Source organism: Primulina tabacum, chromosome 14 (genome assembly GCF_025594145.1).
Source record: "Primulina tabacum isolate GXHZ01 chromosome 14, ASM2559414v2, whole genome shotgun sequence".
In the NCBI taxonomy this organism is placed as follows: Eukaryota; Viridiplantae; Streptophyta; class Magnoliopsida; order Lamiales; family Gesneriaceae; genus Primulina; species Primulina tabacum.
Genome location: NC_134563.1, coordinates 6,399,218 through 6,425,850, shown reverse-complemented (window position 1 = coordinate 6,425,850; position 26,633 = coordinate 6,399,218). Strand labels below are relative to the sequence as shown.

The following is a 26,633-nucleotide window of genomic DNA, read 5'->3' as shown; positions in this document are numbered from 1 at the left end:
AGAACTACCCAACGCACGACCTCGAACTAGCTGCAGTGGTATTCGCACTAAAGATTTGGAGACACTATTTATATGGTGCTAAGTGTGAGATTTTCACTGATCACCAAAGCCTCAAGTACTTGTTCACTCAGAAAGAGTTAAACATGAGACAAAGACGGTGGATTGAACTCATGAAGGATTACGACTTGACGATAAGCTACCATCCTAGGCAAAGCCAACAAGGTAGCAGATGCTTTAAGTCGAAAGAATATGAGTAAGGTGATTCTGACATCACTTTCAGCACAACCATGTCTTCGAGAGACAATCAAGATAAGTCAGGATAGAGATTCCGCTTTGGTGAAACTAAAAGAGCAAGTTAAAGAAGGAAAGCACCAGATTTCGAGACGGATAACAAAGGAATCTTGTGGATGAAAGGACAATTGTGCGTACCAGACATCGATAACATTCGACAAGAAGTAATGTCTGAGGCACATAAGTCGAAATTTTCAATCCATACTGGCAGTACCAAGATGTACAGAGATTTGAAGAAAAAATTTTGGTGGAGTGGAATGAAGAAAGACGTGGAAATGTATGTTTCCAAGTGTCACATGTGCCATCAAGTCAAGGCAGAGCACCAAAGACCTGGAGGACTTCTGCAACCTCTAGAAATTCCAGAATGGAAATGGGAACATATCTTCATGGACTTTGTTGTCGGGTTATCAAAGTCTAGACAAAGTCATGACGGCATTAGGGTAATCGTAGATAGACTCACGAAATCTGCTCATTTCTTACTTGTCTGCACGAATTATAATTTGTACAAGCTAGCCACATTGTACATGAATGAGATCGTACGATTGCATGGAGTTCCAGCTAGCATACTGTCAGACAGAGATCCTAGATTTACATCTCGATTTTGGAAGAGCTTTCAACAAGCTATGGGGACTAAGGTTACTCTTAGTACGACATATCACCATCAGACCGATGGCCAAACAGAGAGGACAATTCAAACTCTAGAAGATATGCTTAGAGCATGTGCTCTAGACTTCAGTGGTAATTGGAGCGAACATCTTCCTTTAATCGAGTTCGCATACAATAATAGTTACCATAGTAGTATTGGAATGGCACCATACGAAGCTCTGTATGGACGAAAATGTCGATCACCACTGTATTGGGATGAAGTAGGGGAAAAAGCCATTGTTGGACCCGAACTAATCCAAGAAACAGTGGATAAAGTTGCTGTGATTAAGAAGAGATTGAAAACTGCACAAGATCGACAGAAAAGCTGGGCTGACTTGAAAATAAGACCTGTGGAATTTGTAGTTGGCGAAAAGGCATATGTAAAAGTGTCACCCATGAAGGGTGTAATCCGATTCAATAAGGCTGGGAAACTGAATCCCAAATACGTCGGACCATTTGAAATTCTTGAGAAAGTAGGAACACTTGCTTATAGATTAGCACTTCCACCCGACATGTCAAGAATTCACAATGTATTCCACGTCTCGCAGCTGAGGAGATATATTTCTGATCCAAGTCACATTCTGGAAGCTGGACCACTTCTGGTTGAGAGCAATCTAAATGAAGAGCTGAAGTATGAAGAAATTCCGATTCGAATTGTGGATTTCAAAGACCAAGTCCTGAGGCGACGAACTATTCCATATGTCAAAGTACAATGGTCCAACCATACCGAAAGAGAAGCTACTTTGGAGTTGGAAGAAAAGATGCGAGCACAATACCCTTCTCTTTGAAGATCATGTATAGCCAAGTTTCGAGGACGAAACTTCTCATAAGGAGGGAGGGATTTGAGAACCTGAAATTTCAGCATTACTTAGCAATTTGCAGTAGCTAGTAATAATTGCAGCAGCTAGTAATATTCAGCAGCAACGCTAAATTTTCAGCAAAGGCTAACAATTCCAGCATCAACTAATAATTCAGAAGCTGGTATTTTTCCAGCAGATTAGAATCCAGCAGCAAACCACAGATAAAATTCAGCAGCAGCAGCACGAAATTCCAGCAGACAGTTACTAATTCGGCCCATGACTTGTAACTGAAGCATTTAACACAGAATAAAGATTGTTAATGTCAGATTATGGCCATTAATTGGGAGGCTAACAGTCAGAATTTTGCCTATATATAACACCCTCAAACCTCTGAATTGGTATTACACAAATCTTGAGTTATCACTTGAAATATTTGAGAGAAGAGAGTGCTTATTTTCGGGCAGTAGAAACCAGTAGCGAGAGCAAGCCTATTTCCAGACTTCAACCGAAACTCTCCAGCAAATTACGGTAAGTGGGCTTATGTATAGTATCTTGAATCCTGTTTGATGATTTATGTTTTAAAGCAAAGTTTCTGTATGATCGATTTCTGATATCTGAATTTTGAAGCACTGAAACCTAGTGAACTAATGGTAGGAATATATATTCTGAACATTACTGATTACTGGCCTCACCCCTTAGAGGAGAGAACATATAGGGGACTGATATCAGTTTAGCCATGAAATTCACGAACGTGCTCAGTGCTTACTTGTCAAATTTCTGAATATTTAATACTGATTACTGAATACTGAATATTGAATACCGATTTCTGTTATGAAAATAAGAATTTCTGTATATTATTCGTATTACTGTTTCTGTATGAAAATGATTTCGAAAATTGGGAGTTATTCCCGCCCCCACTTACTGAGTGACAATCATATCACTCACCCACCAAACCCATCTCAGATAAGAACGAGGAAGAGTTGTTAGAAGAAGAGGAGCAACTTAAGTTTTGGGGCTGGTGATGAAGATCGTTGTTCGTAGTTCTGATTTATATTTTATATTCCGCTGTATCTGTTCAGACATCGTATTTTCTGGTTTTACATTTCCGCTGTAAAACATTTGTATCAGAAAACGATTATTATGAATAAAAGACTGGTTTATGAATTTTGTACTTCTGAGGCTTGTTGTTTTCGAATGTAAATTTCTGAGCAACGTCGGTGTCAACCAACCCCCGTCCCGTGGCGTGTAGATTCTATTCCACATGTTCAATTGTATTCAATGTATGATGATCCATTTACTGATTTTAGTTTTGATATGTACTATAACTTATGACATATTATATGTTTGCCAATGATATGTATATAGAGATGTTTGAGATTTCGAGGACGAAATCTTTTAAGTTGGGGAGAAATGTAAGGACCGTGTATCGTACAAATCGTAAGTCTTATGTGATTATCGATAATTTATGAAATTGTCATGTGATTATGTACATGAGGTATATCATGACAATGAAAATGAGAAAATAAGTGCGATAATGAAATATTGCACTAGATATTGATTAATTAATAGAATTGAAGTTGTAAGAACTCGAGTGGAGAAGCCGGACGCCAATACAAAATCAATATTTTGGACAGAACGTGTGGCGCCCGAGCGGTAGAAAATGACCGCCCGAGCGCCAGTGTAGAGCATGTTATTACTCGGGCAGAACTTTCCGCGCCCGAGCGGTAGTTTTTGACCGCCTGAGCGCGGTGCAATTGATACTCGGGGGCAGAACATCTCGCGCTCGGGCGCGAGAATTCTACCGCCCGAGCGCGAGATTGGTGGGGATAAGAATGAGATTTCTGCTTCATTCTTTCTTCATTTCTTTGTAGCAGCTTCGAGAGAAAAGAAAGAAAATTGATTTCTTTCGTTCGAATCGACTTCGAAACGTTGTCCAGACGTGAAACACATTATAGATTCGGAATCTTCGCGTCGATAGCTTTCTTTTGAGGTAAATTTCTTCTAGTTTCAGCAGCTCTTAATATGAAAGTGCTGGAATAGCATGTATTTGAAGTCAAGATTCCTATACGTGGTAGAATAACCGACAAGAAACTCGTATTCGAACTCGGAATTGAATTATATTATGATTTTGATTTGATATGAATTTTCAAAGTTTCAAAAGATATTTGGAACTTATATTATTGATTTTGGATCATGTTATTGATTAAAATGAATATGTTATTGATGTAGACAAATTATTATACTGATATCTTCAAGCTACATCGACTGGAACGAAGAATTGAGGTATGTTGCGACCAGGTAACATACGACATGTATCTGTATTATATGATATATGTTGGATTGGTTTGATTGATTGGAATGAGAATATATGTCTACATGCCTTATTTGTTGACCACCACATCTGCAGTCTGCTGAACAATCTCTGGACCAAGTTCTGCTCTTTCACCGACTTCATCCCAATGAATCGGTGATCTGCACTTCCGTCCATACAATGTCTCGTAGGAAGCCATACCTATAAATGATTGAAAACTGTCGTTGTAGGTAAACTCCACTAGAGGTAGCTTCGATTCCCAAGTCCCCTGGAAATCGATCATACAGGCTTGCAATAAATCCTCCAAAATTTGAATCACTCGCTCAGACTGGCCATCTGTCTGCGGGTGAAAGGCTGTACTGAATAGCTACTTCGTCCCCATGGCTGCATGTAGACTCTTCCAGAAGGACGATGTGAACCTCGGGTCCCTGTCAGACACAATAGAAACTGGGATCCCATGCAACCGAATGATCTCCCTGATATAAAGCTCCGCATACTGCGTCATGGAGAACGTCGTCTTCACTGGCAGGAAATGTGCTGACTTGGTGAGTCGGTCCACTATAACCCAAATGGCGTTGAATCCTCTGACTGACCTCGACAAACCAACCACAAAGTTCATTGTAATATTCTCCCATTTCCACTCGGGGATAGGGAGTGGCTTAATCATTCCTGCTGGCCTCTGATGTTCTGCCTTCACCTGCTGACAAGTGAGGCATTCAGACACGAATCTGCGGATGTCTCGCTTCATCCCTGGCCACCAATACAAAATCTGCAAGTCCTTGTACATTTTGGTGCCTCCTGGGTGGATTGAATACGGAGATGCATGTGCCTATGTCAGAATATCCTCTCTGATCGAATCAACACTAGGCACCCACATTCTACCTCTGTACCTCACAACACCATCTGAAACTGTGTAGAGAACACTGCCATTGGCCTCATCTTTCAGTCTCCATTTCAGTAACCGCTCATCTAAAGACTGACCTCTACGGATTCGGTCCAGCAAATCAGACTTGACTGTCAGATTAGATAGTCTAGGGGCTCTGCCCTTGGGATAAACCTCTAACCCAAACCTCTGAATCTCAGACTGAAGAGGTCTCTGCACTAACAACTGTGATACAACTGCCATTTTTCTGCTGAAAGGCGTCCGCGACAACATTAGCTTTCCCTGGATGGTAGCTAATCTCGCAATCATAGTCTTTCACCAATTCTAACCACGGTCTCTGTCTCATATTCAGTTCTTTCTACGTGAAGAAATACTTGAGACTCTTGTGATCAGTAAATATCTGGCATTTCTTGCCGTACAAGTAGTGTCTCCAAATCTTCAATGCAAAGACAACGGCGGTTAATTCTAAATCATGAGTTGGATAATTCTTCCCATGCACCTTCAACTGTCTGGAAGCATAAGCTATCACCCGACCATGCTGCATCAATACTGCGCCTAACCCGAGCTTCGATGCATCGGTGTATAGCACAAAATCTCCTTGACCGGATGGCATGGCTAGCACTGGAGCTGAAATAAGGGCTTGATTCAAAGTATCGAAGCTCTTCTAACACTCGCCGCTCCACACAAACTTAGCATTCTTCTTGGTCAGTGAAGTGAATGGCACCGCTATCGAAGAAAACCCTTGAATAAACTTACGGTAGTAACCGGCTAAACCCAGAAAACTGCGGATTTCTGATGCATTCTTCGGCTCAACCCATTCCTTAACAGCTGCCACTTTAGCTGGATCAACCTCAATACCGCTGCTAGATATTATATGACCTAAAAACGCTACTTTCTCCAACCAAAATTCACACTTACTGAACTTCGCAAATAACTTGCGACTCTGCAAGGTCTGCAAAACTGTCTTCAAGTGCCGACTGTGCTCCACATGACTCTTCGAGTAAATAAGAATATCGTCAATGAACACTATGACGAATTGTTCTAAGTAGGGCTGGAATACTCGGTTCATCAAGTCCATGAAAATTGCTGGAGCGTTCGTCAATCCAAACGACATCAATAAGAATTCGTAATGCCCATACCTGGTCCTGAAGGCTGTCTTGTGAACATCTGCGTCTTTCACCTTCAGCTGGTGATACCCTGATCGAAGATCTATCTTAGAGAACACTGTGGCTCCCTGCAACTGATCAAATAAGTCTTCGGTTCTAGGAAGTGGGTATGTGTTCTTGATCGTTACCTTGTTCAATTCTTGGTAATCGGTACACAGTCTCATGCTCCCATCCTTTTTTTTCACAAAGAGCATTGGTGCGCCCCACGGTGAGAAACTGGGGCGGATGAATTCCTTGTCGAGAAGCTCCTGAATCTGCTGCTTGAGTTCTAACATCTTAGCTGGAGCTAATCGGTACAGTGCCTTAGAGATTGGCACTATGCCTGGCATGAGATCAATCGCAAACTCCACCTCTCTCTCTGGTGGAAGACCTGTGACGTCATCAGGAAAGACGTCTGGGAAGTCTCTGACTACTGGCACATCTGATATTTACGGAGTGGGTATGTCAGGTGTTGAAATGATGCTTGCCAAGAAAGCCTGACACCCCTTGGAAATAAGTTTCCGTGCCTGCATGCAAGAGATCATGCGAGGGAAACTCCTCCATCTTGCTGGTTCAAATAGAAACTGCTCCATGCCCAACGGTCTAACCAATACCGATCTCTTCTGAAAATCAATCAGGACTCGGTTCTTCGTCTTCCAGTCCATACCCAAGATAATATCGAATTCCGGCAATGGCAACACTATCAAGTCTGCATACACTAGGTGGCCCTGCAGCTCGAGATCGATGTCTCTGACCACGCTAGTAGCTGATATTTCTTCTCCTGATGGGACTGTTACTGAATAATTCACATCGAGTCCAATGGTCTTGATATCCAAGTGACTAGCGAACGTCTCCGAGATAAATGAGTGGGTGGCTCCTGAATCTATCAAGGCCTGAGTAGCTATTCTCTTGATGAAAATATTTCCTGAAGGACGTTAGCACCACACAACTTATTTCACAAGGTTCTAATAGTAGTCTTAAGCAGCAAAAGACATCAAAAATTTCATCTAACATCCTAATAACCCCAATTTAAATAAACATGCAAGGCGAAAATTTAATACTGTACGGAATTAAATAAGTTACCCGTCAGCAGTGTAGTGTCGGGGTTCGCCTCCTGTGCATGCATGGCGAACACTCTTCCCTGAGTTGGCTGCCTCCACTGTGGGCACTCTTTCAACATGTGGTCACTGGCTCCACATTTGAAACACTTTCCTGACCCATACAAACACTGCCCCGGATGCTGGCGGTTGCATTTCGGGCACACCGAGTACTCTCCCGGCCTCTGAGGAGTTTTCTGCTGTGGAACAGGGCCCTTGCCTTTCGGTGGTCCCTGATAGGGTTTCTTCCCTGGTTGCCCCGGGAACGGCCTCTTAAACTGAGGTCGCTGCTGCTGCTGCTGTGGAGCCTGATAGGGCCTCTTGCCTTGCTTGTCAGCCTCAATATCCCTCTGATCTTGCTCCGCCGCCAAGGTTCTAGATACGGCAAAGGCATAGGTCGTAGGACCAACAACTCGAACGTCACGGCGCAATATCGGCCGCAACCCATCCATGAAATGCCTCAACTTCCCCTGGACATCATTAGCTATCAGGGGAACAAAGTGACACCCCCTCTCAAACTTCCACACGAACTCCGCCACGCTGCTATCCCCCTGACGCAACGTCATGAATTCCCTGGACAGTCTGGACCGTACTTCTTCAGTGAAGTACTTTGAGTAGAAAACCTCCTTGAAACCATTCCAAGGCAACACCTGCAAGTTAACTGACACTGACGCACTCTCCCACCATAGTCTGGCGTCCCCTGTCAGAAGGAACGTGGCACACCTGGCCCTATCTGCATCGGTCAGTTCCATAAAATCAAAGATTACCTCGATGGACTTAATCCATCCTTCAGCTATCATAGGGTCAGTGGTACCAGAAAACTCCTTCGGATTCATCCTCGTAAATCTTTCATACACAGCCTCAGGTCGTGGCCTCGCCCCTGCATCTACTGCGGCCTGGTTCCCCGCAAACAGTGCGAAGAATTGAGTCATCCTAGCAAGCATCTGAGCTTGCATGTCCGGCGGTGGAGGAGGAGGAGCGTCTCTCCTCTCCTCTCGACCCTCTCTATCCTCATCCCTGGCTTCACGGTCAATCAACGTCTAGGAGGCATACTGTTCCAACAATTAACCCAACACATAAGCCCTACATGCATGAACATGATATCAATAGTATAAGATGCACGTAATCTAAGCTTAAAACATGGACATGCTGAAATCATGACTAAATGCTTAATTCATAATATAATTCAAAACTTTAAAACATACAAACTTGAGGTGTGACTTCGTGAGCTTCTTGCAATTGGCAGTAGACATACCCTTTACAAGAACACCGCTCTGATATCAACTGTAACGTACCGAACTTTTACTATTCAAAATTTGCGAAAAAATTAAAAATTTTCTTAGATAATTCGATAAAATAAACTGTACGTCTCAAAAGTTGTTGCAACAAAAGATTCGAAAATAAAGTTTGACAAAAGTATTTGAACATTTTCATAAAAGCTTAAACTTGGGCGGTCCTCGGGTCTAGCCTCCTGTTCAGTCCAAGCCAGCTCCTTGGTCCACCCCTAGTCTCTGCGAAATCATCATCACCTGCATCGATCAAGTCTAGTAAGTCTGAAGACTCAACACGTATAAACTGGAAGTAACGAGTAATATGTAATAAAATCACAAGCAACTTTAAAATAGGAAGTACATACTGAAACTTGAACTTGCATAAATTAACTTGAACATACGTACATACATACATAGAGGTGCCATAACATGAAACTTTTCTTAGAAGTGCTTGCATACTTGTACATACTTGAACATACTTAAACTTCATCATTTTGCATAGAGGAATGTTTCAAAGCAAGTGACCCATAACATAATCGCTTGATCAGACCAAACTACAATACTGGGCTGACATTGAAAAATTCACTGCCACATTCATGAGATCCCCGTTCATGCTTTAACGGACGGATTGGTCCCCGTTCATGATTTAACGCTTTCCAATCCTGATCTAAACTCGTTCATGCTTTAACGGGATGGGTTGGTCTCCGTTCATGATTTAACGCTTTCCAACCCCAGACATACATTGGTCACAATACATTTAGCATACCTCAAAAACTTGAAAATATTTCTTGCACGTCAACATACTTACTTGGCGTTGAGGGATTCGTTGGATTTCATTTGGGGCCGCTGCTGCACACACTAACATGAATTTTAAATACTTAACTTGCATAGCTTAGACGTAGATATACGTGCTCACCATCGAATTAAATAAATAACTTAAGACATTTTAAAACACTCGGGACTTGACCTCATTTAAATCATCATACTAACCCAAGACATGAAACTCCAAGACACAATAAAATTTCCCAAAAATATGAAGTACACGGACCCCGTGCCTGGGTCCGTGTAGGTGCGCAAAAGAAATACTCGGGAAGGAGAAGGGATACGGACCTCGTGCCCAGGTCCGGCTCCGGGTCCGTGTATGTGCGGTGAAATTTGTCGTGAAGAAAAGAGAAGGCACGGACCCCGTGCCCTGGTCCGTGTGGGCTCACAAAAATAACAAACAGAAGAAAACAAAGGCATGGACCCCGTGTAAGGGTCTGTCCCGGGGTCCGGGTACCCGCGCTAATTGGAAATCGACGAAAATTTAATACATGTATTGCTTAACATTCTAAACTCGATCGCACGTGCTATGAACCGACACCTCGAGACCCATCCTAAAGTGCTACCACATTGATACAACCTGTGAAAACACCCGAAACAACGACACTCATCCTAACACAATACAATCTCATAAACACGGAAATTCACACCAATCGTTTCTTACGACTCCTAATGAGTTCAAGTGCCTCTATCGACACTAACCGGCATACCAAATACCAACCCAAAATCATACTAATCATACATAGACGCAGCAACGATCACTCGTCGATCCCCAACGAAGCCTGCAACAATAAAAATTCAAGAACACATCAATACATAATTTTCTGAAAAATGCAGCTTTGAGCAGTCCCACGAAAAACACCATAACTCACTCAATTTTTATCTAAATAATTCGAATTTACTGTCAAATCGAAGATATCAAAAAGTTCTACGTTTTATATGTTGAAAGCTTTTCTCAAAATCACGACCGAAAAATTTCAGTTTTAAATATGACAGCAAAAATCGAGATTTGTGATCCAAAAACTGTTTCAAAATTGATCCAAACACCATTGCTCAAACTTATACCCATCACACATGTACTTTTACTCATAAATAACAACACAACGCATAATATGACTAGATCGATGCAGAAATAACAGATTATACGTGCCTTTGATGATTAAAAATACCGATACAACAACACCGACGCGGGAAAAGATGCGAGGTTGATTCGGGATGCTTGTGGGACGGTTTTCTTGAAATAAAATTCACCGAAAATTTGTTGGAAAATTGGATGGAAGGGGCGGCTGCTGTTCTTGCTAGGAACCCTAGGTTTTCTGTTCTCAAAATAATAAAAAAAATCTGAATGGTGATATTGTGTGTGTTTTTGCCGATTTTTAGTGTGTGTAAAAGTGTGTGTGCGTGTTAGATTTAATTAGGAGTAATTAGAGCTAATATAACTAATAAAAATACTAATTAAAAAGGCTAACCCACACTAATTTTAAACACACTCTTTAATTAAAATAAAACACACACAAAATGCTTAATTTTAAAAGTTTTAGACTCTTAAATCACTAAATACACAAATTAGGCTTTTAAAATACTAAACTTAATAATTTATTTAAAATGCCCCATCCTCAATTTAAAATAAAATACCACCTTTTAAAATTACCAAAAATCGTCCTCTGTCTCTTCTCCTCGATCCCGCATCGAATAATCGCCTGAAACATGAAACTCAAGAAAATATTTTTAACGTGCATCACATAAACATAGATAATTTAAGATAATGCATTAAAATAAATCATGCACCACTAAGACTCATTTTAAAATTAAATAAATGCTTTTAATAATTAAATAAATGCATGGGTTATACGTGTACTGAATTTGGGCACTACACATATTCTTGTGTCTAACGTATATATCATTGTTGGAGATTATAAATACAACATCTTGAAGATCAAACAAGAGCTTTTGAAGAGGAATTCAAAGGCATGGGCAGTTATCATGAAGAAATCAGCTAGTTGAGAGCACAAGCCCTTGTGTGAGGATACATTTGATATGTACACTGTAAAGGAAAAATTCCTCACTCACAATCATTCACACATAGACAGGAGAGTTGAACTTCAAAGATTAGTTGAGTGCGTCTTTACACAAAGATGTAAAACATTGTGTTTGTAGTCTTTGCATATGAGATATTAAACAATATGTTGATTGTGAGGTGCTGCCTACAATCTTGAGTGCTAGGAGTTCTAGTTGGGTGCTGCTCTTCCGGAGTGGGTTTGTACAAAGAGTTGTATAAATCAAAGTCTTCTAGTGAATCCTTCCAAGGAGAAGAAGGGGTGAGTCACGTAGGAGCATTTGAAGTCTCCGAACATTCATAAACAAATTCGTGTCTATTTATTTATTGCATTTACTTATCATTTTCATAGTTTTAAAGATGCATTGTTGAAGCATTTTATGTGTTCTTCAAATACCAAAATATTGCATACAAATGTTTGATAAAATGCTTCAACCAAAATATTTTTACTCATTCAACTTCCATATATTTTAAATTCTTTACAAAATATTTAATCGATTTCTATGAAGAATTATTTTGAGTTTTTTCTGCTTGGTTTGAATACCAAACTCGATTTAATTCATCGATTTTCAGTATTTCAAGAACCGAGCTATTGTAGCTCAACGATGATTCCCCCAATCGATACTATCAGATGGAAATATGAAAGATTGAAGGAGGTGAATTAATTATGACTAATACGATGATACGATGATATGTAAGCCAATGCTTAGCTGATGAGTGAGAGTGTCACTGATGTCCCCGCCTGCCCGGTACTGTGGTTATACGTAGATGGATCCATCAACCTACAGCTGATACGAAAGTCACAATTGAGGATCTAAATTCAATAAAAAGGGAAACACATACGTATATGATGAAAGGAAAGAAAAGTATATGATGAATGGAAAGTCATATGATGAAAGGAAAATGTTTAAATTTATGCATATTCATGAAAAATTATTTATTAAAAGTATTTTCACTGTTGCATGTGGATGTATATGTATTACTTGCTATCATGGTTAAGGTTTGTTGAGTCATTAAACTCAATAAGTGTGATCGATGCAGGATGAGCAATGATGTTGATGTTAATGGAGGACTTGATGGTTGAACTAACTGGACTGAAGGTGCACACAATCCGAAAAAAGTCGCTAGTTTTTCAGCAAAATTATGTTTATGATTTAAGTTTATTTTAAAGATTTACGACTTTTGATACTTTTGAGAGGTTTGAGAGGATTTAAAGAGATTATACTTTATTTTGAAAAATGCTAGTTTTGGGATTTGGTTAACGATTTACGATTCATGTTTTGAATTACGTTATTTTGAATTTTCAAATAATTAGTTGGAGAATTTATTTTTAAATGGTGCAATATATTTTTATATATATGTTATGTGGTTCGGCCGAATGAATTAGAAAAAAAAATTTAGTACATTTTAAAGAAAAAAGAGTAGTGGACTTTTCAGTGTACAACTGCAAAAGAAAAATGGGAAAAACTGACACAGTTGTGTGAAGAAGATGATCAAACTAAAAAGAATAAACTCATTGTTGCTATACGAAAATTTGATAGTTAAAAAATGAAACCTATGAAAGATTAAATGGCATTGTTTTTGAACTTGCTGCTCTTAGAACATAATATTCTAACTGTGAACTTGCATAGAAGGTTATGTGAGTTTTGCTCAAGGAATGTGATGTCAAGACATTAACCAAGAGGGATTGCAATGTAGCGCCCTTATCCGAGCCACTATTAAACAGCCTAATAAGCATGCAAAACATTCAAAGTTCTTTCTAATGATCCTTAAATCACTAATTATGGCTTTAGGATTATACCAACGTCAGTAGTCAGCCCGCTGATGACGTCTCGATCTGCGTCCCAGTTCACCGACCCCTTCTCGAGTCGAAACTTGCTCCGAAACTGCTCGACACCAAACTGGCCTAGAAACTAGCTAGAATCTCTAAGACATATGGCTGGAAATCAAGAGAGAGAGAGAGAGCGGCGAAGGTAGCGGTGAAGGAAACAAATGAAATCAGCTTTCATTTATTGGCTGCATCTGGACTAGTTCAGAAAATCTAAATCAATCTTATCTACCACATGTTAGAATATCATTTGTCTAGTTGGATTTCTCGGGATAATGTAATCTGAAGTAGATTGAGCTGTCTGTTTTAAATTTGATAGATCCCAACAGATTAATCTCGAATTATCAATTGCTTAATAATGCTTATTTAACAACCCTTTAATCATATCTTAATCAGTACTTCATTAAAAATAAGGATTCTGGTCATTACATGCAAAGACCTTAACAAGCTCGGGATACATGATCTCTTTGTTGATCTTAAAGCTTATGAAGTCGAGCTGTTCATCACTATCGAGGAAGATCCTTCTAACCTCAACCAACCAAAGCACTGGCTACCATTGCTCATGTATCCAATACTGGTGAAGAGTCATCAAAAAGGAAATCTGCTGACCAGATAATAAATGGGGCTATGTCTCTTTTTGTTAAGAAATTTTGTAAAATTTACGAGGAAAAATCAATTTAAGTTTAATTCTCATCCTAAAAAGGATCAAATTGATGATAATCAAACATTTTTTAATTGTGGAAAAAAGGGTAATTTTATTTTCGAATGTAACATACCCAAGAAAGATGAGAAGAATTCCTTCGAGAATATGAGATCTAGGGATGATAAGAGGTCATTCAAAAAGAAATACCAGAAAATTCTTGTTATTGAGGAGATAAAAAGCAAGTGGGCAGAAAAATATTCAGAGTTATCTAGGTCGGAGACCTCATCCAGCGAGAGCGAGGAAAAGCAAGTCCATTATTTGATGGTTGATGTTAAGCTGAATATTGTAGATGATGATGTATTTTATTTTAGCTCAGATGAATTTACATGTGAGGATCTTATCACTTCAATGCACTACATGACATGGTAGATGCATTCAAAAAATTATCACAGTTATTCGAGAAAGTAAAGCAGAAAAGAAAAGTTTAAAAGACTAGTCAAGTGACTCTAGTTGTATGCAGCTAAAGGAACTTGACAACCTTATGGTTAAAATCAATCTGTTGGCTAAGAATGATGATTTGTGAAGAGAATTCCATGTTATAGTGAATTAGAATCAAAGGTTCTCCAAGATAGTCGATACTTGGATAAGTATTTTTATTTTAGTGGAAAAATGTATGAGTTGCAAAATCAGTTGTGACTGAAGTGGCTTAGGGCTTAACATTTAATGCAATCCTTTTGAGGCAAGTACTCAATTGTGTGGACAAAGACAAATCTAAAATATAATGAAACGTAAAGTAATAAGTGCATCTTGTGATTTGCAAGTTAGTTGAAATGTCTTTTTAAGAAATAATTATGAAATTATAAATATATATTTTCGTTTATGTTTTGAGAAACTAATTAAACTAACGTTGCTTTTATCATTGTCATCTTCTTACAAAACTATTGTGGCCTTGAAATTTATTATACTAATTATGTCGCGTAAGATTTTGGAAAATTCCGATTGCAGTAAAAAAATTTCTATGTAACAGTAATTATGTTGACATCTTGCATTGAATTATGTACAAATTCATTGAAATGAATAAAATTGTAACTGAAAGTATTAATAACAAATAGTAATTAACTTGCAATATATATATATATATATTTATTTATTTATTTATTTATTTATTTATTTATATATTGAAGATGGTTTAGAAATTTAGCACGACGCCAAATAATTTAAGTATATTATATATGTCAATAAAGTTATGTTTGAGTTAGAAATGGCAAAGGTAGATGCATACAATGTGCATGCATTTTGTTTGAGAGTAAGTTTGTACACAAATTTAATTGAGGTAAGAGAAATAATTCTGAGATTTTATATTTGGCCATATACATAAAAAGGATGATAACATGCAGCTAGTTTCAAAAATACTTCTCGATCCAGAACTGCGTCAATATTTCCTTGGTACGTACTCTCTTTTTTATTTATTTTTTTCATTTGTACTACAAAAAAAATCGTCATTTATAGAAAAAAATTAATTTTATAATTTGTATATTTATTGTCTAGTTTATTGTAATCTATAATTAATATAAATTCAAGTAAAAAAAAATTAAATTAACTATGTAAATCGATCATAATAGTAATTATTTGAATTAATGATAGAATTACGTACACAGGCGACTTAATTTTTTTTTTATATCTAATTATATAAAGTTATATATAGATATTTGATAGAACTAATAAAGATTATTTTAATAATATTTTTTATAGTATAGTTTGAAGTAAATAGATTAAAAATTAATTTTATTTTTAGTGTGCGTGCAAAGTGTGCTATTTCAGTGCGAAATCTGTGCTATAATAGAATTTTTGGTTGAAGATGAATCGATATGATAATTGTTGTTAAGTTACAAATAGAAGGAGTAGACACATGCTAAAATAATTCTAAAAATAAAATACAATGTTTAATAATAATACATTAAAAATGAAAAAAAAAAACATGTATATGGCTTGAGAAATAATGGTAAAATCACATAAAACTGTATAATTAAGGTAAGAATAAATTTATGTGCTCTTTCAACACTTACACCATGACTCTACCCCATCCCTATCTAGATGGCTTGAGAATCCAATCCAAAAAGGTAGACTTGGCTTTGGATCTATCCACCAACCCACCATGGTCCCGACTGGAACAAGCTCCGTGCTGTATCCGTGGCGGCTTTAAAATTTTCTGTAGTCTAATGGAGTCGTGAAATGTAAGAGTGTTGTGAAGCATTATTTCCCTTTTCATGGATGCATGAAGGTGGTGGAATCCATATCCTTGTATCCAGTTGTTAGTCCTCTCAGGTACAGAAGGAATAACAAGATTTTCTACATTAAGATGGTAAAGTGCCTGCAAATCCACAAATTTAATTAATAACATTTTTATAATCTATAAAAATAATCACACAATTGATTTTGCGGTAATGGAACAAGTTTTAAATCATACAGTAGTTTAAAACACCATATTTTGATCGATTACGCCGAGTTCAAAGTTGCAAATATGACTTTTGAAATATGAACATTATGGTAAACTTACAGATTCAATAGCAACCATTAACTTCTTGCACATTCCTTTGCACCTGTGTACCTCACTTGTGGCAATGAAAGGCATCTCGGCAAGCTTTGTCCCATGGATTCTACAAAAAGTAAACAAGTGCTAAACTGATTAAAATCAGCACATTGTTTGCACAACCAACAACAATAAATTAATTGAGTACAACAAATCCTTCTACCTGAGAGACGCGACGGTAATAATCTCATCATCCTTTTCAAGAACAGCCGTGTAGAAGCCTCTAAAATCCACACGCTTAAAATTTGATCTGCAAATTAAAAGCTTGTTTATAAAAACATACAAAAATTAAACAAATGAAATTTATATTTTAGCTTTAATTTGTTATACTAGAAGATGATTTGTTTTTCAAAAAAGAATGAAGTAAATGAGTTGATACTTGCCATATCCAAGTTTTTTTTTTCCATTGCTAGCACAAGAAAGAATCTATGCTCACAATACGTTCCAATTTTTTATGAATAATATGTGAAATTGATGATTAAAAAAAATGTTCTTAAAAAGTTATTTTTACAATTTAAATATATTATATATATTAAATATTAATTTCTTACCCACAATTGTAGACAACACTAGGAATCACTTTAATTCTTGTGTGCCTATCTTTTATTATCTCAAAGCATTCTTCCATTAGTCTTCTCGCAACCCCAAGTTTGGAGTGACACATTGTTCTCAAGTATGTGTCCTCAATATACATTCCAAACCCATCACTCATTTGATGTAGTAGAGTCCAAGAAAACCCTTCATCTAGCTCATTTCTTTGGCCAACCATGTCTCTTGACAACTTATCATATACCTTCAAAAACCCGAATTCGTAGATCCATTAATGTGAAATCTTGAAATAAAAACCTAAGTATCACACTCGAATTAAATCACTTCTAATCGAGTTATATATAGTAAATTTGAATCAAATACCTCTTTGCAGCTTCTGTCACAAAATGGACTGGGTGGGATGACATTAAGATCAATGTTTCTCTGCTCTTGCATCCCATAATGGCATTCCCAATCATCTGTACAAAATAGCAAACTCATAAATTTTCTACTTAGCTCTGTGTTTTTGTGTGTGTGTGTGATAACCATAAAAAGGAAATATATACATCATATAGCAAAAAATAAAAGTTGAGAAAGTTAGATAACATACATTTTTTCTCACACTGAGGACAAGTGAGTAAATAATCATCCTCATTTGCGGGGTTTGCACAAAATTTGCACACACAATATGGGCAATACCATGAACCTGCTGGAACTTCCTGGAAACGATATGTGTTTGCTCAATTATGCTCTTATAAGTTTTTTTTTTTAAAAAAAAAATAATGGTACCTAAAAAAATATCGTTTATAATGTCGAGATAAATTAATATTTTCTGTAATATTCTTAATTAACTCAAAATTAATAGTGAATCAATCGAACAAACTAGGTTCATATTATAAACTAGGTCATGATTTTCTCATTCTTGTATGTCGAACTTTAGAATTTATAGCAAAATGAGATATTTATTATTATTTCAAACATATAAAAAATAATAATCTTTTACTATAGAAATCACTAAATATCTACCTCCATGTCCATGCATGCTTGATGATAAGTAGAATTACATTGCTCACAGCACATCAGATCCCCTCCGTCAGCACAAATCATACAAGCATCATCATACACATCACCTACAAAATAAAATCAAAATGGATAGTTTCGTTAAACTATTCTCATTTCTATGGTCTCGTTAATCAACATTAAACCTTAAAAAATATGAGGAAAATTAAACAAGATTCATTCACCTGCAGTACTCTCAGTCTCAATCATGTTAAATCTATGGCATTCGGATTCTCTGCGCTTGTTCCAAGCTTCAACCAGATAAGATAGCAACGAAGCTTGCGTGCGTGCAACATATATGTTTTCGTAAGGTTTATCGCCATTTCTCCCACTATGAACTAGAAACTCTGCAGCAGTGAAGACATTGTTGCAGCAAGCACACAAAATTCCCTCCCTCTTCATCATTCCTCGTTTATCCATCTCGTCGAATGGGAAGACTGCTGCATTTTCTTGGACTGTATTCGTGTCGATCAGCCAAGAGAGTATGGTGGGCTTCATTGCTCTTTTGGTCTCCAGCTTGTCCAGTGAACTTCTTTTCCTTGTGGTAGAAAACCCTAAATTCTGAAGCCATGGATCCTGTTGATTCATGTCCCTCTCCGGCTCTCTTCCTCTTCTTCTTCCTCTCTCCCCTATTCCTCGTGCTTCGCCTTCTGCTCCTGTTGATTTCAAACATCTTGCATTTTGATGATTTTCCATTTGGATGGATCTTTTGTCTCAGGCTTTTCAAATCAATGTAATTAATTAGGTTAGTTAAAGAGTTTGATTTGCCAACTCAAACCTCACTAGACACCCTAAGAATTACCGATTATGTTGGCTTTCCTTGTCCGTCGGTTCAGGCCCTCTGGATCTCGCCGGAGAACAAGCACGGACGACCCCTCCGATGTTGTATCTCTTGCTCAATCTATATATATTAGACTCGTCAGAGCCTTCTGCAACCTTCTCGTAGATCTACTTAGGTTTTCTTGTCCTAATTAATATTCCAGAGAAAAAAAAAATCCAAGTTATGTATAGTAAAAAAAATGTAATTTCTGATAAATTGAGAAACTAATCTTTATACCCTTTTAAAAACACACTTGTCAAAGTCAGTTGCGATGTTCTCCTTGCTGGTTTTCTGAAAAATTTCAACAGATCTTCTACAAATAAATTAAGGAACTAATCTTCTGCTCGTTCTAGTTAGGGTCTCTCAAAAAAGTTCCGATTACTCATGCATCAATTCACAGGATACAGCTACAGATCTGTAGTTTTTTGCATATAAATCGACGAACTTAAGATCTTTATGCAACTTTGAATATGCACTCGTCGCTCCGCCGCTACCTTTTCCTCGTTCTAAGTAGGGTTTTCTGAAAAAATTTCTACTTATACATCCATTCGAAGATTTATACCGTGCATTCGATTGGTCATAGGTTCGAGTCGATGTTCTTTTTCTGTAATTTTTTGCATATAGATGTCACAGATAAAATAGATTGTCTAGTAGATGTGAAATTTCTGATGTAAAGTACATACTATTGTGGCCTTGAAATTTATTATACTGATTATTGAGCATAAGATTTTAGAAAGTTCTGATTGCATTATTATTTTATTTACAATATTGATTATGTCAATATCCTACATTGAATTATGATTAATTCATTTAAATAAATAAAATTGTAACTGATTATAAGCAAAAGAGCAAATAACTTGATTTGTTGACTACATATCTATATGTTAATAAAATTATTTTAGAAATGGCAATTGTATTGTATTTCCAATATTGCACAGTAAGTGCACGCACATCATTTCAGAGCAAGTTTGTACTGTAAATTAGAAATGGCAATTGTATTGTAGTTTCAAATAATTCATAATGTATTTGATAATAATTATATATACCTAAAACTTAATATGTAACTACGAATAGAGAACACCAACTTTTATTTTGTTTGTTTTTAAACAAATGCTTGAAAAATCATTAAATTTTGAACTTGAAATTTTTTTTTTAAATAAATTAATTTTGAATTCACGGATGTTTGAAAAGAAATAAATTTTTTGAAGAAAAGAGATGATGCTTACAGTTAATTATAAATATAATAATTTTTCACGACACTTTAGGCCAAAGCTTCTCTAAAATAAAATAACTACATGCATTCTGGAAAATTATGCTGCTATTATGTTTGACCTTTATCCTAGATTCGTAGATTCTTGAAAAATATGTAAAATTCCTCTAAAATAATTTGGTCGGGAGAATTGCAAATGTTGTCTTATTTTATTTTTGGTCGTGTAAGTTTACTAAAAGTTTGGTTTAATTTTAGCACAATAGTTTAGTTTATTTTTTTTTTTACTTTTCATCCTAGCTTGTTCGCGAGAATGTTGACATGACGTCAGATATTGTTGTGTGATACCAAATATTTGGTGACGTGCCGGTAAAAATAGAGTTAAACAATATTTTGACTATTTGTTGAAGAATTAAAAGTCAAAACAAACCAACTTAAATGAAAATTTTTGTTGTTCTCACTAATTTTGAGTTAAAATTCAAAATATATTTTAAATTTTCCTTCACGAAGGAATTAAATTCATAATTGTTATAGTATCAATTTGGTAATATATTATTAATTATTTAACATCATAATTAATACATCAGTAATACTTCTGTATAAAGTAATTCATACTTTAAACACAAGCACGAGTAAGTTGTCACCACGATGGTATGAGGTACCATATTAGAGATGTTATCATCTTCATTGAAAGTTACTCTAGAACAATTTATAATGCTCCTCTAAATAATTTGGGGGAAATTTTATGAAAATCATCGTGAAACTTAGGCTTAAGTAGTCAAAGTTTTTTGAGTAGGTTTCATGTGCGATGTTATCATGGATCTTTACCCGTGAGAAGGGTCTATCCGGTCAATACTTACAGAGAAAAATAATATTTTTCACTCAAATCATCATATATTGCACAATATATTTTTTATATAAAAAGTAATATTTTTCATTCAAATTAGCATATATTACACAATATTTTTTCATAAAATAACTTACAAGAAATAATAATGTTGCAGTGAAAAGTAATTATTTTGACATAAAAAGTAATAATTTTTATAGGTCGCACACTTTTCACTCAAAGTAACATATTTTACACAATATATTTTCAAAATACAATTAACGAAAAATGATATTTTTGCATTGAAAAAAATATTTTGGACATAAGAAGTAATATTTTTCATGAATCAGATAAGAGATATGTCTCACAAAATGAATCATAAGACAGTCCCAGATTAGTTTTTGTGAAGTTTGGTCTAGTCCAATAAGTTTGTTTTTGTTTTTGTTTTTAATTTCAACTCTCATCCATATCTTGGTAGAGTGTTGATATGACGTCAAATATTGTTGATGTGACACATAATATTGACTAATTTTATGATTAATACACCAATATGTCAAATGTCACGTGGACATGATGTCAATACTCCATTGCAAAAAAATTTAAAAGTAAAAAAAAAAATAATAACAACAACAATATGATCGACTAAAACCAAACTTTGACTGTTTGTTTATAGGTAAAAGCTTCTCCAAAATATTAATTGTTCATCATTAATATAGTATTAATTTGGTTATATATTATTAATTATTCAACAACATAAATTTAATAAAATAAGCAATATGTTTTATAATAGAATTTTAAAAAAAATATGATTGCTTAAATGCTTAAATTATCATCAATAGAATTGTCAAAATTGATCGGTTATCTTGGATAATGAGGTATCATGTTTGTCATATCTCGACATCGGATGCATGACACTCGCGTTGTTATCAAGTTATACATTTTATACATTTAAAAACAACGAGCTTCGATAAAAACTAGTTTTTTCATTTCATAAAAACTGAAAATATGCCTTTACATTGGTCGTTTCTATGTGCAATATAAAAGATGTAAACAAACAAATATCTGTTATCTTGGATAATGAGGTATCATGTTTGTCATATCTCGATATCGGATGCATGACACTCGCGTTGTTATCAAGTTATACATTTAAAAACAACGAGCTTCGATAAAAACTAGTTTTTTCATTTCATAAAAACTGAAAATATGCCTTTACAATTGGAATTTAATTAATGTGACAGAAGTAATGCAATATCCAAGAATTAATCACTGTTAATTAACGATTATTGAGTTATAATTCAAGGTGATTATAAAAAGATTAATCGGGACACGATTTGAGTCGGCGTGAAATGAATTATGTGCGAGGACAGTACCTCTCGCGCACATGCGCGACATGAGATGCGCACATGCGCGAAGTGGGCAGAGAGTCTCGCGCATATGCGTGGTGGGTGTGCGCGCATATGCGCGAGCTGTGCACGCCATGTCCAGAGAGCCTCGCGCATATGCACGATGTGTATCCACGCATATGCGCGAGATAACCCGAGAGTTGGCAATTTTGAGTAAGGGTCTCGCGCATATGCGCGCGCGAGCTACCGTGTAGACACGCGCCAGGGCTTATCGCCTCGCGCATATGCGCGGAGGAGGGTCGAGCATATGCGCGAGACGTGTTGCACGTAGAGTGAGCCATTTGCCTTGTTGCATGTACGTGTATGTGTATATATATGTATAAAAACATATACGTTTTAATCTTCAGAAACAAGAAATTGAAGAAAACGTTAGTAAAAATTGTCCTTGAAGCTTAGGATCGCGATTGTGCAAAATCCGTCCGTCTGATTTTGAATCCGACTTCAGTACTGTGTTCCTATCAACGCAGGCTACAACTGGACGTAAGTTTTACTACGTTTGACATGCTTTGAAATTATGATGTTGTCAGAATTGAATGAAATTCATATATGATGTTCTTGACATGTTAGACATTATAGAATCGAAGTCAGATTAAGAAACGGACTGATTATGGAATTGTTATGATTTTCTGAAGTTAATTGACTGAGATATGATATCAAAGTTTATCAGTATTGATTATTGGTTGAGGGAATTATTATCTGGTGATGTTGTATTGACCGGGATATCGGGATTATACTGTTATGCCGATGATTTGAATTAAATCCGGATTAATCAGATTCAGTGTTGAATTGAGAATGGAATATTGATATTATGATTCTCAATATGTCGTTTCAGATTCACAGAGATAGTCTTGAGTTCAGAATTGATATTGCTCCAGACAGAGACTACAAACGAAAGGTATAAGTCAATGTGGTATTGGGAGATCGACTTGAGTCGGTTTAGACTTGAGTTTCCCTAAATCACATACTTTACTTTATTTGCATTGATTTGATTGATGTACTTGTTCTCTTGATTTATAGATAGCAAGTATTAGACGAGTAATCTTGTGACAGAAGTGCCTGATAGTGGCGGGATCGCCACGGGTACATTGCACGATGTCACAAGATAGTGTATTGGCGATAGTGCCAAAGTCTGTCACCGGATGATTGGCTATCGATATGGATAGAAATGTGGCTTCTTCTATTACTGGTGATCGGTACCGTATCGTTGTGGATAGAATTATAACTTCTTCTATTACTGATGATCGATATTATATCGATGTGGATAGAATCGGAGTTTCTTCTATTACTGGTGATCGATACTATATCGATGTGGATAGAATCAAAGCTTCTTCTATTACTGGTAATCGATACCATAACGATGTGGATAGAATCAGAATTTCTTCTATTACTGGTGATCGATATGGAATGCCAACTTCTGGAAACCGGGATCCCTAGACTAGGATTGAGTCTAGTCTGAATTGTAGAGTTACGAGCACTATCGACAGTCTGATATTGATTATGTTTCAGATTTTGATACATATTGCTGTTATCTGTTACATGCTTTATATTTGTTTATATGATTGCATGTTTCGTTGATTTATACTGGGATTATATTCTCACCGGAATTATCCGGCTGTTGTCTTGTTTGTATGTGTACATGACAATAGGTGGGACATGATCAAGGTCCAGAAGATGAGGAGAGATCGTTATAGAGTGGAAACTTCGGACTTTGATGTATATAGGGTTTTGGCACTTGATAATTAGATGTTGAACCTTAGTTTTTACTGATTTATAGACGGTACAGGACTTGTACTTTATTTTATACTGAGTTGTATATTAGTTTGATTTCACTACATTCCGCATTAAAAAGAAAAAATTTTATGACCCTAATTACTTGATTAGTAAATTGATCCTGATGACGATTAAGAACTGATTAGCGTCCGGGTCCCCACAAGTAAGAACACATATTCAAACATAAATAGCAGAGGATATGTTACAAAGTGGAGTCTAAAAGTAAGAACTCAAATTGACATAACATCAGCAAACATTTCTCCAATAATTCCTTCGACATAAACGATCTATCTATTAACGTTCATACACATTCAGCTCCACAATCAGAGCAAGATAATGATATCTCTTATGGAAATAAAAATGATACCATGATCAAGATCAATGAAGATGGAAAAGAATAATCATATCAATGGGATAGATGATTGATATCTGTCATAGTTCTTAAATTAAGGGATTGTAATCTTAGTTTCTATATTTAAATCCTCTCAATAGATGTATATAATAGATGTTGTAAACCTTGATTATCACTCACGTTGAATATTAAAAAGTAATACAGAGTGTGTTTTTCACAATTTCTTCTTGGTATCAGAGCTATTGTGAGCAACAATGTCATATCTCTCTCATAATGTCAGCAACTTCATCACTCTCAAACTAAACCAAGACAACTACCCTCTATGGCGTGAGCAAGCTCTAGCTCTTGCGGAAAGACAAGATATGCTTGGACATCTCACAGGGGAAACACCCGAGTCAAAAACAGATTCAACGAAAACAACTGAGTCATCAACAACAACCGAAAAAATCACAGAATGGAGAAAATCGGATCGACTCCTTCGTGGATGGATTATCGGAACTCTCTCCAAAGAAGCACTTGGTCTTACCATTGGACAAGACACATCAAAATCTGTATGGGATGCCCTAAAGGAAGCATATGCACAAGACTCTCAAGAAAGAGAATTCACCCTTCGTCAACAACTGACATATCTATCTAAAGATGACACCACCACCATTGGAGAACATATCCGGAAATTTAAGAGCATCTGCGACAACCTAGCAACAATAGGAAGTCCAGTGGCTGAAAAGGTTAAGGTATTTTCTCTCCTCACAAGTTTAGGACCAAAATACGAGTCATTCACTACAACCATGTTAAAACCACCACGCCCTTCCTATACGGAATTGGTATCTTTGTTACAAGGATATGAACAGCGTCAAAATTGGTTTACTACCAGTGCATCAACCCATCATTTAGCCTTCTATGGACAAAAACAACAACTTAACTCTGTCAACTGCAAGTCTCAAAACAACTTCAGCTCCAATGGTCGTGGATTTCAAGCACATAAGAATCTCAATAATGGACATAACAGTTTCAATCAACAAAACACAAACCAAGACTCCAAGATTCAAAGACCTCCTCCTCCTGGACAACGTCGAATGACACCAGCTGAAAGAGAAAGGTATCGAGATGAAATCTGCCAAATATGTGGGGGGACAGGACACGTTGCCAAAATCTGCTGGCATCTCTCTAAATACACACAAACTCAAGATGAGCTTCCAAAGGCATTAGCCGCACTCACCCTTGACAACACCGTCTTTGACACCGAATGGACTTCAGATACAGGTGAATCTCATCACATGACAGGTAACACTGGTATGTCAAAAAATATAAGACCATATTTTGGTAATGATTCAGTACTAATAGGAGATGGTACACTATTGGGAATTAAGTCAATTGGTGATACTCACATTAAAAATGATAATCAAGTTCTACCCTTAAATGATGTTTTGCATGTACCAAATCTAAACAGGAACTTATTATCCATAAGTCAACTTACAGATCATTATCCTGTGAATTGTGAATTTTCTAATGTGGATTTTTGTGTTAAGGAACGGGAGACAGGTCACAAGTTGATGACGGGACAAAGACAGGGTGATTTATATATTATTTCCAGCCCACATGAAATACATTATTCTCATAGGTTTAAATCCGGTACCGCTGAATTGTGGCATCAACGGCTAGGACATCCTCAAACTTCCACTCTTAAGTTACTACAACAAAAAGGGTTGATTGATGTTCAAGGACCTAATAAGACACAATCTCTTTTTGATAGTTGTCAATTAGCTAAGCTTAGTAGATTGCATTTTTCTATTTCAGACAATTTAAGCTCCTCTATTTTTAATAAAATTCATTGTGATCTATGGGGGCCATCACCCGTTTTATCTCTTGGAAAATTTCGTTATTATGCCTGCATTGTTGATGATTTCTCTCGCTACACATGGCTTATTCCTCTTAGGAAATAATCTGAGTTTGTCGATGTTTATTTTTCCTTTGAAAAATATGTAGCAAGACAATTTGATAAAAAAATAAAGATCTTCCACTCCGACGGTGGTGGAGAATTTGTTAACTCACACTTTCAAGCAGAGGGAATAGTTCATCAAATCTCTTGCCCACACACACCGGAACAATCAGGTATGGTTGAACGACGCCATAGAATAATTTGTGAACTAGGTATGTCAATGTTATTTCATTGTGGTGCTCCTTTGTACTTGTGGGTAGAAGCATTTACAACTGCAGTATTCCTTATTAATCGTCTACCTTCAACTTCTCTTGAATTCGATACACCTTTTTTTAAATTGAAAAAAG

At 36.5% G+C, this 26,633-nt stretch overlaps 1 protein-coding gene and 1 long non-coding RNA gene across 2 annotated transcripts; both read right to left on the bottom strand.

Moving 5' to 3' along the window:
• Window positions 1–16,034: 16,034 nt before the first annotated feature.
• Window positions 16,035–16,653, bottom strand: LOC142525150 (uncharacterized). The gene is made up of 3 exons (XR_012815034.1): window positions 16,546–16,653; window positions 16,350–16,449; window positions 16,035–16,163 (listed from the first exon to the last, which is right to left on the bottom strand). It is a non-coding gene; the product is annotated as an uncharacterized LOC142525150 (long non-coding RNA).
• A 276-nt stretch (window positions 16,654–16,929) lies between these two features.
• Window positions 16,930–18,665, bottom strand: LOC142523727 (increased DNA methylation 1-like). Its single transcript, XM_075627461.1, has 5 exons — window positions 18,155–18,665; window positions 17,937–18,040; window positions 17,521–17,629; window positions 17,295–17,389; window positions 16,930–17,175 (listed from the first exon to the last, which is right to left on the bottom strand). The coding sequence occupies exons 1-5, from the start codon at window positions 18,663–18,665 to the stop codon at window positions 16,930–16,932; spliced, it is 1,065 nt and encodes a 354-aa protein (XP_075483576.1).
• Between the last annotated feature and the right edge of the window lie 7,968 nt (window positions 18,666–26,633).